This window comes from Neolamprologus brichardi, chromosome 16 (genome assembly GCF_056152115.1).
Source record: "Neolamprologus brichardi isolate AB-2024 chromosome 16, ASM5615211v1, whole genome shotgun sequence".
In the NCBI taxonomy this organism is placed as follows: domain Eukaryota; kingdom Metazoa; phylum Chordata; class Actinopteri; order Cichliformes; family Cichlidae; genus Neolamprologus; species Neolamprologus brichardi.
The window spans coordinates 10187493-10202507 of record NC_142119.1 but is presented as its reverse complement, the minus strand read 5'-3'; the positions used below and the strand labels follow the sequence as shown (position 1 = coordinate 10202507).

The window sequence follows — 15015 nt, the reverse complement described above, 5'->3', positions numbered from 1 at the left end:
CAAAAGAGAGCGATGAGAACATTAATCAAAAGTAACAGAGGTTATTATATCAAAATGGAAAGACTAATTCCTCTTTTGGAATTAAGGTACCTGTAGGAACAGTTATTCCATGTTTATATTATGTATCATCAGTACTATGAATGTTAATATTACTAGTAATATTTAAACCGCAAAATAAATAATACAAATGTCATCTCTTCAAAACATGGTGACAGTTTGGTAAATAAATTAATGAAAGTGATTTATTTTCCATTTTATATTTCTTTCCACAGATACAATGATGGTGTAAAACTCATTATAGAACAAATGACTGTACTTAAAATCCAGTTTTAATACACGAAGTTATTTTGCCCTGACAAAGCAGCCCTTTTAGGTGTTTTGAAATTTTCTTCATTTTGAGCCCATATACAAATGGATTAAATAAAGGGTGATAGAGCACTATTTGTAATGTCATTATTATGCGTGCAGTTTTTGGAAAATCTGCTTCCACCCGAGCTATGCTTATATCATACACAACAAACAAACAGGCACTAATTAAAACTAAGAGATGGGGTAAACAAGTCTCTGCAGCTTTCTTCCTAATTTCTTTACAACTTTGATGAGAAACAATGAAAATTGTTGTGTATGTGAAAACTATGAAGAGCATAGGAAGTATTACAAGATCTAGTAAACAAACCATACCAAAGACAGTAATTAATCTTGATCTTTGACACTGAAGAGTGTAAACTGCATTATTACAAAATACTCCTTTTATATTAGAGTCACACAATTTAGCTTCAGCACTCGCTATTGCTACGACAGCAATATGACAAACAGGTACAAGCCAAGCTATGATCAGGGAAATACTCACAGTGGTTTTTCTCATGATACTATGATATTGTAGAGGTTTACATATAGCCACATATCTGTCATAGGCCATGGCAGCCAGGAGAAAACACTCTGAACCACCTAGAGTGTAAAACATAAAAAACTGAAAGAGACAGGCTGAATATGTTGTGACTTTTTTTTCAGATAAAAAGTCAATCAGAAGTTTTGGGTAAATAGTTGTGCTGTAAAGAACAGAGTTAAGTAGCAAAGCAGCAATGAAAATGTACATAGGCTCATGGAGGTTTTTATGAATCCAGATTAAATACACAATAATAGAATTAGTGCAGATTATTAGAATATATAGTGTAAACATAATAAAAAAGAAAATATATCTGTACTTGTTAATTTCCGTGTACCAGTCCAGAGTTAGAAAGGTATCATTTAACTCTTTATCCATTATTGTTTTCAAAGACAAAACATTTGCTCATAAAACTAATTACATAACAAGTATGAATGGAAAACCAAAAACAAGACAAAGACTTCACACAGTCATACGAGTATGTGGCAGGTTTTTATTATTTTGCCTTATCCTCAAGGGAGGGAGAGTTTTGAAACACCATTGTTCTGCCTTTTATAATTGATGCTTTGGGAATGTACAATTAATCCTTCTTTTCTGTTCAATGTGAACATTCAGGATGGCAACACTATCTCTCCTTATTTAAAAAAAATAAAAGTAATACCAGATTAGATGTGTAAACAATGAAGAGCAAAAAATAAAAATGAATAAAGTCAATAAGAACAATTCTCTCTCACACAGTAATTTCAAGGTGCTTTAAACATAAAATAAATGTTGTTCTCAAATCATTGATTAGGTGACTTCATAGCAGTATACATGTTGGTGATGTCCTTTGTGTAAAATCTGTTCAGTTTTGTGTGTCCTGTATCATTAGCCCAAGGACAGAAATTCTTTACAAACTAAGTGCAACAATGTGCATATGTCCAGAACAATATAACAGTGGGTTATTTGATTATGTTCATCAGTGTGACAGCCTGGGTGAAGAAACTCCCTCTGTAGGTTTTTGTAAACAGCGCTCTGTAGCACCTTCCTGAAGACAGCAGTTTGAAGAGTTTATGTCCAGAATGTGAGGGGTTTGCAGAAATGTTTTCTGCCCATTTCCTAACTTGAACATGTTCTGGATGAAGGGAGTCCCTCAAGGTTCAACATTTTTTTCCTCTGGTTGAACTTTCAAATGTTCTTTAGTGTTCCTGTGCACAAACAGTGTGTGGGTTTTGCTTTGTTTTGAAGTTTTATGGCAATACTTACACTTTCATCATACTTTGAAATTGTTATTGAAAGTTTTACTATTTATGGGTGCATGATGGAAAGTCTAAACCAGGGGTATGCAACCTTTTTGATGATGAGCGCCATTAAAAATTAAAACCTAAAATTTCCTCAGAGGTCAATGTGCCATATAATTGTGCTAGCAATAAATTTAAAAACGCTCTATATTAACAGTTACACACTATATAGAACAACTTTATCGAATTATATTTGTTTGCAGATGTTGGCAGCTATCAGCGAATAGTTATCAGCTATTTTGAAACAAAAAATGACACCTTTTATCCATAACAAAAACTCCATAACAGCAAATGAACTGTACAACAGAAAATGCAAATGCTATTTATCGTCTCCTCACAACAATGATAAGAAAAATAAACTGGGCCAATGTGGCATGTTTGTTATATACAGAGATACACATGTTAATGTGATCTCTGTTCTCCCACTCAGAGACACAGGTCTCCGAGTGTCCAGCGTTCAGACGGCTACCTAAGGACACTCATGTGAGAGAAAATCTGCTTACACACAGTGTAGAGCCAAATACTGTCAATAAGGCCTCTGCAATGTTCTTAAGACAGTTAAACTTGTCAGGTCGTGATGTCCAGCAGGTGGAAATGCAAGCTCCATGAACACACACAGCTGTGGATTCCAGCTGCGTCTGTAGTTCTGCAAACTTTGACCCCCACAGAGTCGAGCTTGTCAGTTCAATCAGCTGCATTTCGATGTCCTCTGTGTCCAGGCAGTTAATGCGAGAAATATCCAGCTGCTCATTGGTGCTAACATTGGTCCATACACCTGAAAGTCCCAAAAACGCATTGTGAATTCTGTCTCGAGTCTACGAATGTATCCGTGTATTTCCACGGTGCTGATGCTGCGCTGAGCATTATAGCTCCTGAAGCATTTGAAGTGTTGGAAATTTCAACATCGCTTGACAAAAACTGCCAGCTAGCAACATCCCTCTCACCGGAAGAAGCTCAGAGGGGACAGGGCCGTTTCTAGCGTGGGTCCTAAATCATGGAATAATTTGTCCTTACACATTAGAGAGGCCACTCCACTGTCCACTTTTAAATCACGTCTTTAAACCCACTTTTATTCTTTGGCTTTTAACCTCAGTGACACTTAGTTAGTAGTTAGTACTTGTTTTAAAGTGCTTTATAAAAAAAGGTGAAGATTATGAATATGATGTTTGATTTTTGGAATTCAATTATGAGGCAAAAGGGCGGAACTACTAAAACACTACAGGTTAAAGCTTTCTGTAGCAAATCTCTTGTCTTTACATTCACTCCTTCTGTTAAAATTTTGCGCAGGCATGCTAATAAAAACTACAATTTAAATACAAACATGTATTCTTTTTCTACTTCCAGACACAAGAAATGTTTCTTGAGCCCTCCATTGGGCTATCTGTGGCTTTTCATCAGACTCACAGACCATGGTGTTGGTTTTTGTGATATTTTCCTCACTGCCAGTTTTCAAAAATGGCGGTATTGATGTTTGTGAAGGAGATGCTCTCATGACTCATCGAGTGACACCACAGATTAACTAATTTGTCCGGGTCTGTGGCTGCAGAAAGTGTGAGGTGGTGAGAGGACCCAAATGAAGGAGAATAGGAACTACTTAGCAAAAAGCAAACTGTTTATTTAGGCTGAACATGAAGGTACAAAAACAAACAAAAACAAATAACCTAAACTGGGAAAATACTAAGGGACATGGAACCTGAGAGACACAAAAACTGATGAGAAGAGACTCGGACAAGGGTCAAGGGGAGACTGAGAAAATGTATATGCAAGGGGAAGAATAGACGAGTGGAGAAAGCTGGGAAACAGAGCAGGAACAAATAAGACATAATGAGAGACAAGGATTATCAAAATAAAACAACAAGTAACACGAACATGTGAACTTCACACTAGGACAGGGATAAGGAAACACAGGTGACATGAAAATGGAGACAAGACACTGAGGAAAAGTTAGAAAGGGAAACACTGAAGGAAACTAAATATCCTAAAATAAACCTGAATCAACATCTTCTGTCAACCTATTTAAAGGTGCAATCGGCCATCCGACGGTGCTGGATCACTGAGTGTTACTCGGTAGTACAGTCATCAAACGGGTTTTGTGTAACGGTTTACTCTTACCTACTCATCTTATTGTGTTTTTGCCTCCATGAATTGGAAGGAGGAATTGGAGGAAGCACTGTGTGGAAGTCGTGTACAAAGCTGTTGTTGTTTGTTCCACTGTAAATAAATTCACTGTCTCATCTCAAAAGTAGATCTGCACTCGAGTCCGTTCCTTCCATCCACCTCCTCTCTCTGGCTCAGAGAAAAGGCGCTGCGCCAACGGCAGTATACACTTTTATGAGTCAAAGAAACTGAATGCTAACATGATTGGTCAAAAGAGTTGAGAGTGGCCTTAGGCCTGATACCAGCTCACATTTCTTCTTCTGCAGCTCTCTAGGTATCTCTTTATTTGGAGACTCCATTTTGCAGGCAACACTATTGTTACCATGACCACCTCTTGTCCGCTGGTCTTACACTGTGCAAGTTAAGACGAATAAAACACACACACACACAAATATGCGATGCCAATCGTGAGGCATTAGCCCTAAAGAAAAGAAACATTTGATATGTTTCTCATGTTCTATTGTGAGTAAAATATGGGTTTATGAGAGGCAAATTATTACGTTGTGTTTTTATTTCCATTTTACACAATGTCCCCAGTTTTTGTAATTGGGATTGTACTTTTCAAGATTGTTTTTCAACATACATCTGTTTGATCTATATCTCACAGAGAACAATAATATGTAACAAAAGATGAAGACGCAGGGCCTTAAGCAACAGTTATAAAGTGTTAGAAATATCCTGTGTCAGAGTGATGCTGAAAAACTAGTTCATGCATTTATTACTTCCAGGCTGGACTACTGCAATTCATTATTATCAGGTGTATAGGAATTTCTTTCACTTAGGTATTAATCACATTATTTCATTGTTTTAACATGTCTGACACTCATACTGTAAGACAAATGGTAGGGGGTGTAGTAAGGATGTTGGGGGAAACAGGAACTCCAGAGGTCCAGTCTTTTGTCTCTTCGAGGACTCTGGGAAGTAGCAAGGGAGTGTGAACCTTAAGGTGTGAAACAGCCTTTGTTCCTGGAGAAGGTATTTAACTGAGAGCCATGCTAGGCTCAGTGAGACTCTGCTGACCGTCTGTCCCGCGGCCATGCGGGGGCTCCACAAGCTTGTTTGTCTGTTCTTTGTGTGCTTGGATTAAAGAATGTTAGCTACCACTCACCGCTCGTCTGCAGGCTTTATTTAAGTGGAAAAACTTCCACGACAAAATGGCGACGAGGATGGGATAGTCCGTGTGGTCGCTGAACAACGGTTCCGTGGACGGACTGATCACCCCTGAGGAAAAGGTACTTTTGTCCTACCAGCTGTTGAAGCAAAGGAAATGGGGGAGTCACGGAGCCGTGTGTTTTAGCCACCACAGAGACTATCGACTTTGAGGGGACTCTGCAGATGGGTGAGTTATAGCTAACTTGTATACAGTCATGGGGAGTTTTTTGTCTGGCCGAGGGGGGGAACGCTGGCCGACCCCGGAGTTCGAGTCTCCGGGAGGAAAACCTGGTGGTTTGAGGCCCCAGGCTTGTGTTGGGTATGGTCCATCACAAGGACAGTGGCTCGAACGCGCTGTTGGGGAGAAGCCGGCCCAGACCTGTGTTCGGTCCAAGTACGCCACAGGGACGGCGGTTCGGGTACATTGTCAGAATCCATTTCTGTGTAGCCTACTATAGTGCACGGAGTGGCGGTGTTCGTTCCTTGGTCTGTAGAAGGCAAGGACCTTGCGGGGGACGCCTCGTGTAGTAAAATGGGATCTAGATCCAGTAGATCGGCAGACGTTCCACCAGGCAGCCAGAGACAAAACTCAATACATGACTGTGGTAAGAATTGAGTAAATGTGTAGTGTGTAAGATTGCAGAGAACGGTTGTGTGGAAAAGTTGATGTGTGTGTAAAAAAAACAGTGAGAAATTGGGTTTCAAAATGTTGAAAGTGGGGAACAAAAACAAGAAAAAAAAAAAAGAGAGAGGAGTGTAGAAATGTGTGTAACAGTTGTTTCCAACTAGAGGGAGAAGGTGGTACTGCAGGCCACCAGCTCCCCTAGGGTGGACACACACGAAAAATTTTTTTTAGCAGAATTGTTGATAAAAAATAAGCAAAATAGGAAGAGGGTTTGGTGTTTTTCAACATAGAACAACTACAATCTCTCTGGGTTTTTAAGAAAGGGGAGTTCAGAACCAGAGAGGGGAGATGTGTTGTTTTAAGCAATGAGAAGAATGATCAAAATGTCTCAGTGTGTCACTTGCAGGTGAAGAGCAGACCCGGATCAATTTTCCACGTGCAGCAGTCGGAAGAAAATTATAGGTTAACATCATTAGAAACACTCAAGCCAAGTTTTGGCTGAATTGTTTTACAGCTTAATTTCCACGTGTTTGTCACCCTGAGAACACAAACTCCAAGAATCTCTCCCTGAAGACAAGAAATGCAGTTTCAGAACAACGAGATGGATCTCAAGAGCTCACAGCAGCATCCTGAGCAGTGAAGAAAAGGTCCAGCAGCAGCAGCTGTGCAAGACAGCGACAGCAAGGAGTAAAATGGCATCATCATGACTGGATGGATGGATGTGCATTTCCAACGAGCTGCACCTTCACTGTGTGTGAATGGACTTTTGAAAAGACTGCTTGAGTTGGACATTTGCCACTTTCGGCGCAAAAATGGCAAAATGAGACAGTGGAAAACACAGGACAAAGCTGAAAGACAACTGACTCTCACTGGACTGCTGCAAGGGGGAGAGATGGGATGAGACCACAGCCAAAGGAGAAGGGGACAACATGGAGGAAGGCTGTTGTAGTGTGGGAATAAAATTTGGGTTTAGGAAACTGGGGAGAAAAAACGACTGCCTTGCGTGGAGAATTGAAAAGTGTCTGGAGCACCACAAAGAGGAGCGGTACACAAAATTACACAAACAGAAAAATGCATTAATCCTACTAACACAAACACACATACAATGAAGCTCATGAAGACCAAATAGCATTTTAAGCATGCATTTCTGTTACCATCATCTTGTCCGGTTCACTTAGTAGGTTAAGAAGTGATACATAGACTAGTGAACTAGTATTATTTTTGGGGAAGGATGATTGAATCAGCGGTGAACAGAATGCTGCGGGAGGGTCAGATGAGTGGGGACTAATAGATTATTGAGTTTCTGGTTTCTGATGTGTGAGGGAGGTCTTATCATGACACACATCTGGGTACATGGGGAAAACAAAACTTGTTTTCTAATAGAACATTGCTGTTGTGTGAGGTGTGTGTGACTGGTGGATGAAAGTTTTGGAGATTTACTGATGCATTTTCTTTTGGTACCACTTTGAACCTGCCTATTAGTCTTGTTTTTTCATCATTCTAACAGTATGCTTAGACAAGTCCTAAAACTAGGCCTTCATATTTTTTTGATTTTTAACAGTGCACTGAGATTTTTTGTTTGGCAATTTTCTCTTTTTTCCAAGCAGGCCTGCAAGATCGGAATCGAAGGCGCTACACAACATGTTGAACAATCGCAAGTGAGCTTCTCCAAAATTAAAATGGGCTCGGGAGAAAGCCACTTATTTGGGACAATCAGAAAACAAGTCCCTGTCAAAAAGGATTCAGCGAGGTAATCCAGTCTAAATTCTTTTTTTCCTTTTTTGAAATGACGTCATTGCTGGCAGTAGAAACTTATTGCGTCACGAGAGGTTCTACTGTCAGCAAATAAAAATGGGGACTGACTGGACTGACAAAAGCTTTGACTAAGTTGACACCAGTATGCAAGATTGCACCTCCACCTTGACCTGACAAAAGGGTGGATGTATGTATGTTTCTTTTTACAGGAGCAGAAAGGTGACAGCAACATCCTGGGTTGCATGGGCTTTGGGGCCGTGCTGACTTAACCTTTTAATTGCCACTTTCTGTGTCTTTGTGAATTTACCAGGGGTGTGTTATTCATGACCTTGTATTGTTTACAGTGCAGAGGTCACTGTGAGAAAGTGTGCATACAGATGCGCTGCGCTAACATCTACATCACTTTTTCCACAGCAAAGGGCTAATCATATGATCTAATCACATGATTTACAGCAGGACACACCACTGGCTAATGTTTTTCCTTAAAACAGGGCCTGGAGGGAAACTACTCCAGGGGAGAAGCCCTGAGAATTTTTAAGAGACAATGCACAACTTTATTGTGTATGTCTAATTGTGATAAGCTGACATAGGGCAAAAGAGGGTTTTCCGGGGAAGTTTTCATTTTTAAATTGCAGGAACCGTGATATGAGGGATATGGAAGGATTGACTGAGGCGCAGATGCAAACTAGGACTAGGAGAGAACGCTTCGAGAGGACCAGTGAGAAGCAGGGACCATCTGCAGGACAACTGACAAACGACAGTAGGCTGCACCACTGGGCTTCCAAAGGATTATCACAAGGAGATTTTGAACAGCAAAATCTTAAAATAAAATGAAAGAGTTTCGTCGTTGACGCTGAGGAAGACAACTAAGGTGTACGACGTGCTCTGCCTTAAATCTACAGCCGCGTTGGAACAGAAATCGAGAGATGAAGAGAGCGTGCTAAGCTCCAAAAGTGATAGCGCAAGGAAGATCAGCATTGGAATTATGACTCTGTAAATGGCACAGACACCAGGAGCCATGACTGGACTGAGAATGACCACCTAATGCTGTTTCACTTTGCCATGCAAAGTACTTTGACACTCTGGAGAAGACCTTTCCTCTGTATCATTGTTGTTAATTCAATTCAATTCAATTCAATTCAATTTTATTTATATAGCGCCAAATCACAACAAAAGTCGCCTCAAGGCGCTTCATAGATACAGAGAAAAACCCAACAATCATATGACCCCCTATGAGCAAGCACTTTGGCGACAGTGGGAAGGAAAAACTCCCTTTTAACAGGAAGAAACCTCCGGCAGAACCAGGCTCAGGGAGGGGCGGCCATCTGCTGCGACCGGTTGGGGTGAGAGAAGGAAGACAGGATAAAAGACATGCTGTGGAAGAGAGACAGAGGTTAATAACAGATATGATTCAATACAGAGAGGTCTGTTAATACATAGTGAGTGAGAAAGGTGACTGGAAAGGAAAAACTCAATGCATCATGGGAATCCCCCGGCAGCCTACATCTATTGCAGCATAACTAAAGGAGGATTCAGGGTCACCTGGTCCAGCCCTAACTATATGCTTTAGCAAAAAGGAAAGTTTTAAGCCTAATCTTAAAAGTAGAGATAGTGTCTGTCTCCCGAATCCAAACTGGAAGCTGGTTCTACAGAAGAGGGGCCTGAAAACTGAAGGCTCTCCCTCCCATTCTACTTTTAAATACTCTAGGAACAACAAGTAGGCCTGCAGAGCGGGAGCGAAGTGCTCTAATAGGGTGATATGGTACTACAAGGTCATTAAGATAAGATGGGGCCTGATTATTTAAGACCTTGTATGTGAGGAGCAGGATTTTGAATTCAATTCTGGATTTAACAGGAAGCCAATGAAGAGAAGCCAAAACAGGAGAAATATGCTCTCTCTTTCTAGTCCCTGTCAGTACTCTTGCTGCAGCATTTTGGATTAGCTGAAGGCTTTTCAGGGAGTTTTTTGGACATCCTGATAATAATGAATTGCAGTAGTCCAGCCTGGAAGTAATAAATGCATGAACTAGTTTTTCAGCGTCACTCTGAGACAGGATATTTCTAATTTTAGAGATGTTGCGCAAATGGAAAAACGCAGTCTTACATATTTGTTTAATATGTGCGTTGAAGGACATATCCTGGTCAAAAATGACTCCAAGGTTCCTCACAGTGTTACTGGAGGCCAAGGTAATGCCGTCCAGAGTAAGAATCTGGTTAGATACCATATTTCTAAGCTTTTCAGCGCCGAGTACAATGACCTCAGTTTTATCTGAGTTAAGAAGCAGAAAGTTAGTGGCCATCCAAGTCTTTATGTCTTTAAGACATTCCTGCAGTTTAACTAATTGGTGTGTGTTATCTGGCTTCATAGACAGATAGAGCTGGGTGTCATCTGCATAGCAGTGAAAATGTATGCTATGTCTTCTAATGATGCTGCCTAGGGGAAGCATGTATAATGTAAACAGAATTGGTCCTAGCACTGAACCCTGTGGAACTCCATAATTAACCTCAGTGTGTGAAGAGGACTCTCCATTTACATGCACAAATTGGAGTCTATTAGATAGATATGATACAAACCACTGCAGTGCAATACCTGTAATACCTACAGCATGTTCTAATCGCTCTAATAGGATATTATGGTCAACAGTATCGAATGCTGCACTAAGGTCAAGAAGGACAAGCACAGAGATGAGTCCACTGTCAGAGGCCATAAGAAGATCATTTGTAACCTTCACTAAAGCTGTTTCTGTGCTGTGATGAACTCTGAAACCTGACTGAAACTCTTCAAATAAACCATTCCTCTGCAGATGATCTGTTAGCTGTTTGACAACTACTCTTTCAAGGATTTTTGATATGAAAGGAAGGTTGGAGATTGGCCTATAATTAGCTAAGACTGCTGGGTCTAGAGATGGCTTTTTGAGTAAAGGTTTAACTGCAGCCACCTTGAAGGCCTGTGGTACATAGCCGATTATTAGAGATAGGTTGATCATATATAAGATCGAAGAATTAATCAATGGCAGGACTTCTTTGAGCAGTTTTGTAGGAATGGGGTCTAAAAGACACGTTGATGGTTTGGAGGAAGTAATTATTGAAGTTAACTCAGAAAGATCGATTGGAGAAAAAGAGTCTAACTTAACATCAATGGTACTAAGAGTAGCTGTAGATAATATTACATCTGTGGGATGATTATTGGTAATTTTTTCTCTAATGATAAAAATTTTATTTGTGAAGAAGTTCATGAAGTCATCACTAGTTAACGTTAAAGGGATGGTTGGCTCAAAAGAGCTCTGACTTTTTGTCAGCCTGGCTACAGTGCTGAAGAGAAACCTGGGGTTGTTCTTATTTTCTTCAATCAGTGATGAGTAGTAAGCTGTTCTGGCTTTGCGGAGGGCTTTCTTATAATGCAACAAACTATTTCTCCAGGCTAAATGATGATCCTCTAAATTTGTGACACGCCATTTCCTCTCCAGATTACGAGTCATCTGCTTTAGGGTACGTGTTTGAGAATTATACCACGGGGTCAGGTACTTCTGATTAGAGACCTTAGTTTTCACTGGAGCTACAGTATCCAGAGTCGTACGTAGTGAGGAGGTGAAATTATTAACAAGATAATCGACCTCTGTTGGGGTAGCGTTCAGATAGCTGCTCTGCTCTGTGTTGGTACAGGGCATTGACGATGATAACAGTGGCTGGATTATATTCTTGAACTTAGTTACAGCGCTTTCAGAAAGACATCTACTTTGATAAAGTCCACTCTCCACTGCTGCGTAATCAATTGTTGTAAATGTAAATGTTATCAAGAAATGATCAGACAGGAGAGGGTTTTCAGGAAACACTGTTAAATGTTCAGTTTCTATGCCATATGTTAAAACAAGATCTAGAGTGTGATTAAAGTGGTGGGTGGGTTCTTTTACATTTTGAGAGAAACCAATTGAGTCTAACAACAGATTAAATGCCATGTTAAGGCTGTCATTTTTAGCATCAACATGGATGTTAAAATCACCCACAATAATTATTTTATCTGAGCTCAGAACTAAATTAGATATAAAGTCTGAGAAATCAGACAGAAACTCTGTGTAAGGCCCAGGTGGACGGTAGATGATAACAAGTAAGACTGGTTTCTGAGTTTCACAGCTGGGGTGGACAATGTTAAGCATCAGGCTTTCAAATGAATTAAAAGTCTTTCTTGGTCTTTCATTAATTAATAGACTGGTGTGAAAAATTGCTGCCACACCGCCCCCTCGACCTGTGCTTCGAGATTTCTGGTAGTTAGAATGACTCGGGGGTGTTGATTCATTTAAACTAACATAATCATCCTGCTGCAACCAGGTTTCTGTAAGGCAGAGTAAATCAATTTGTTGATCAATTATTAAGTCATGTACTAACAGAGACTTGGAGGAGAGAGACCTAATATTTAATAATCCACATTTCACTGTTTTACTCTTTGGTTCAGGTGTGGATACTGTATTGTTCTTTCTTTGTAAATGTTTAAGTTGTTTGTTGCTGGTTTTTAGTTTGTTTTTTGTCTTTTTGGAAGCTGACACAGTCTCTATGGAGATGGGTTTTTGGGGGGGTAGCAGCAGGAGAGAAGCTGCAGAGAGGCGTGTAAGACTGCAACTCTGCTTCCTGGTCCCAACTCTGGATAGTCATATTTTGAGGGGTTTAATAAATTTGTCGATATTTCTAGAAATGAGAGCTGCTCCATCCAAAGTGGGATGGATGCCATCTCTCCTAACAAGACCAGGTTTCCTCCAGAAGGTTTGCCAATTATCTATGAAGCCCACATCATTTCTGGGACACCACTCAGACAGCCAGCAATTTAAGGAGAACATGCGGCTAAACATGTCACTCCTGGTCTGATTGGGGAGGGGACCAGAGAAAACTACAGAGAAAACTACAGAGTCCGACATTGTTTTGGCAAAGTTGCACACCGATTCAATATTGATTTTAGTGACCTCCGATTGGCGTAACCGGGTGTCATTACTGCCGACGTGAATTATGATTTTACTGAATTTACGTTTACCCTTAGCCAGCAGTTTTAAATTTCCTTCAATGTCGCCTGCTCTGGCCCCTGGAAGACAATTGACTTTGGTTGCCGGTGTCTCTAGCTTCACATGTCTGAGAACAGAATCACCAATTACCAGAGTTTGACCCCCAGCGGGTGTGTCACCGAGTGGGGAAAAACGGTTAGACACATGAACGGGTTGGTGGTGTACCTGGGGCTTCTGTTTAGGACTATGCTTCCTCCTCACCGTTACCCAGCCGCCCTCTTTCCGCAGCTGCTTGGGATCTGCCGGGGAACAGCTAGCGGGGCCTACGCTATCTTCGGCTGCACCAGCTACAGGGGTCTGGCTAGCTAAGGGTGAGTGAAGGGTGCGAAGCCGAGTCTCCAGTTCAGTAATCCTGGCCTCCAGAGCTGCAAATATGCTACATTTGTTACAGATATCATTACTGCTAAAGGAGGCCGAGGAGTAACTAAACATCTGACACAATGAGCAAGAAAGTGCAGAAGGGACAGGTGAAGTAGCCATGGTGCTAACGAGTCGGCTACGAGCTAAGCTAGCGAAACAGTACAGAGACAGTGAGTGAATACTTTGGCTATAAATTAGGTAGTGAGTACACAGAAAGTGTGCTTCGGATGAAGCACGTGAAGATTATACTATGAAAAAAGAATGTATTTAAAAGTTGTTAATTAAACTGCTAAGCAAATAAGCTACTCAGAAACACCACTGTGTTTGAGCAGGAACAGGAAGTGATACTATACCACAGAGCGAGCGAACACCAAGTGACAGCGCCTCAGAGTCAGAGAAAAAAGACATGAAACACTCTCTTCGAGAAATCATGTGAAGAAGAAAATCTTCACACACACAAAATAGAAAATATGTTGTTCTGCTCTAGAAAATCTGTCACATTTGATTGTTTATTTAACTCAACATGGAAGCTATTATAAGTTACCATTTGCATGTGAGAGCTTAGATTGTGGGGAAGATTAAAGATGAACAAAGGGTGGTGGGAGAACAGTGAAGTGAGGATACACAGTGTGAAACTCCTTTAAGTGTACAATAATGTTGATGTGATATACAGAATGTCAGGAAAGAAATTCTGGTTTTAATGTGATTCTTGATTTAAGAATCAAAGGGTGGGATTGTATTGGAATTTCTTTCACTTAGGTATTAATCACATTATTTCATTGTTTTAACATGTCTGACACTCATACTGTAAGACAAATGGTAGGGGGTGTAGTAAGGATGTTGGGGGAAACAGGAACTCCAGAGGTCCAGTCTTTTGTCTCTTCGAGGACTCTGGGAAGTAGCAAGGGAGTGTGAACCTTAAGGTGTGAAACAGCTGTGGGAGGAGCAGCGGACTTCCACTATCTCTACTTTTAAGATTAGGCTTAAAACTTTCCTTTTTGCTAAAGCATATAGTTAGGGCTGGACCAGGTGACCCTGAATCCTCCTTTAGTTATGCTGCAATAGACGCAGGCTGCCGAGGATTCCCATGATGCATTGAGTTTTTCCTTTCAGTCACCTTTCTCACTCACTATGTATTAATAGACTTCTCTGCATTGAATCATATCTGTTATTAACCTCTGTCTCTCTTCCACAGCATGTCTTTTATCCTGTCTTCCTTCTCTCACCCCAACTGGTCGCAGCAGATGGCCGCCCCTCCCTGAGCCTGGTTCTGCCGGAGGTTTCTTCCTGTTAAAAGGGAGTTTTTCCTTCCCACTGTCGCCAAAGTGCTTGCTCATAGGGGGTCATATGATTGTTGGGCTTTCTCTGTATCTATGAAGCGCCTTGAGGCGACTTTTGTTGTGATTTGGCACTATATAAATAAAATTGAATTGAATTGAATTGAAGCAGCCAAACTAATAAAGATCCTTATCCAGGAAGGAACTCATTTACAACCACCAATGCAGATTACAGCAAGAACAGAATTTAAATAAACCCGGAGGCCTGAAATTACACCAGTGTTTTACTTCTTGATGTGCCAAGATAAACAGTCTTATTATTCACAATATGGAAAAGTGTTGTTATTTTTATGGCGTTTTTCATCTGTCTTCTTATGTTTTAGGAGTGATGCTAGTCAAAGAGTCATAAACACTTACCTTGGGCCAATGTGATGTGGATGACAGTAAAAAGAGAATTACTGTGGAGAGCTTGTGC

General features: G+C 40.7%; 1 protein-coding gene across 1 annotated transcript; it reads right to left on the bottom strand.

Moving 5' to 3' along the window:
- Positions 1-316: 316 nt before the first annotated feature.
- On the bottom strand, positions 317-1267 carry LOC102785655 (olfactory receptor 2M5-like). Its single transcript, XM_006806430.2, has one exon. It carries the CDS (start codon positions 1262-1264, stop codon positions 317-319), a length of 948 nt encoding a protein of 315 aa, XP_006806493.2. The 5' UTR covers positions 1265-1267.
- Between the last annotated feature and the right edge of the window lie 13748 nt (positions 1268-15015).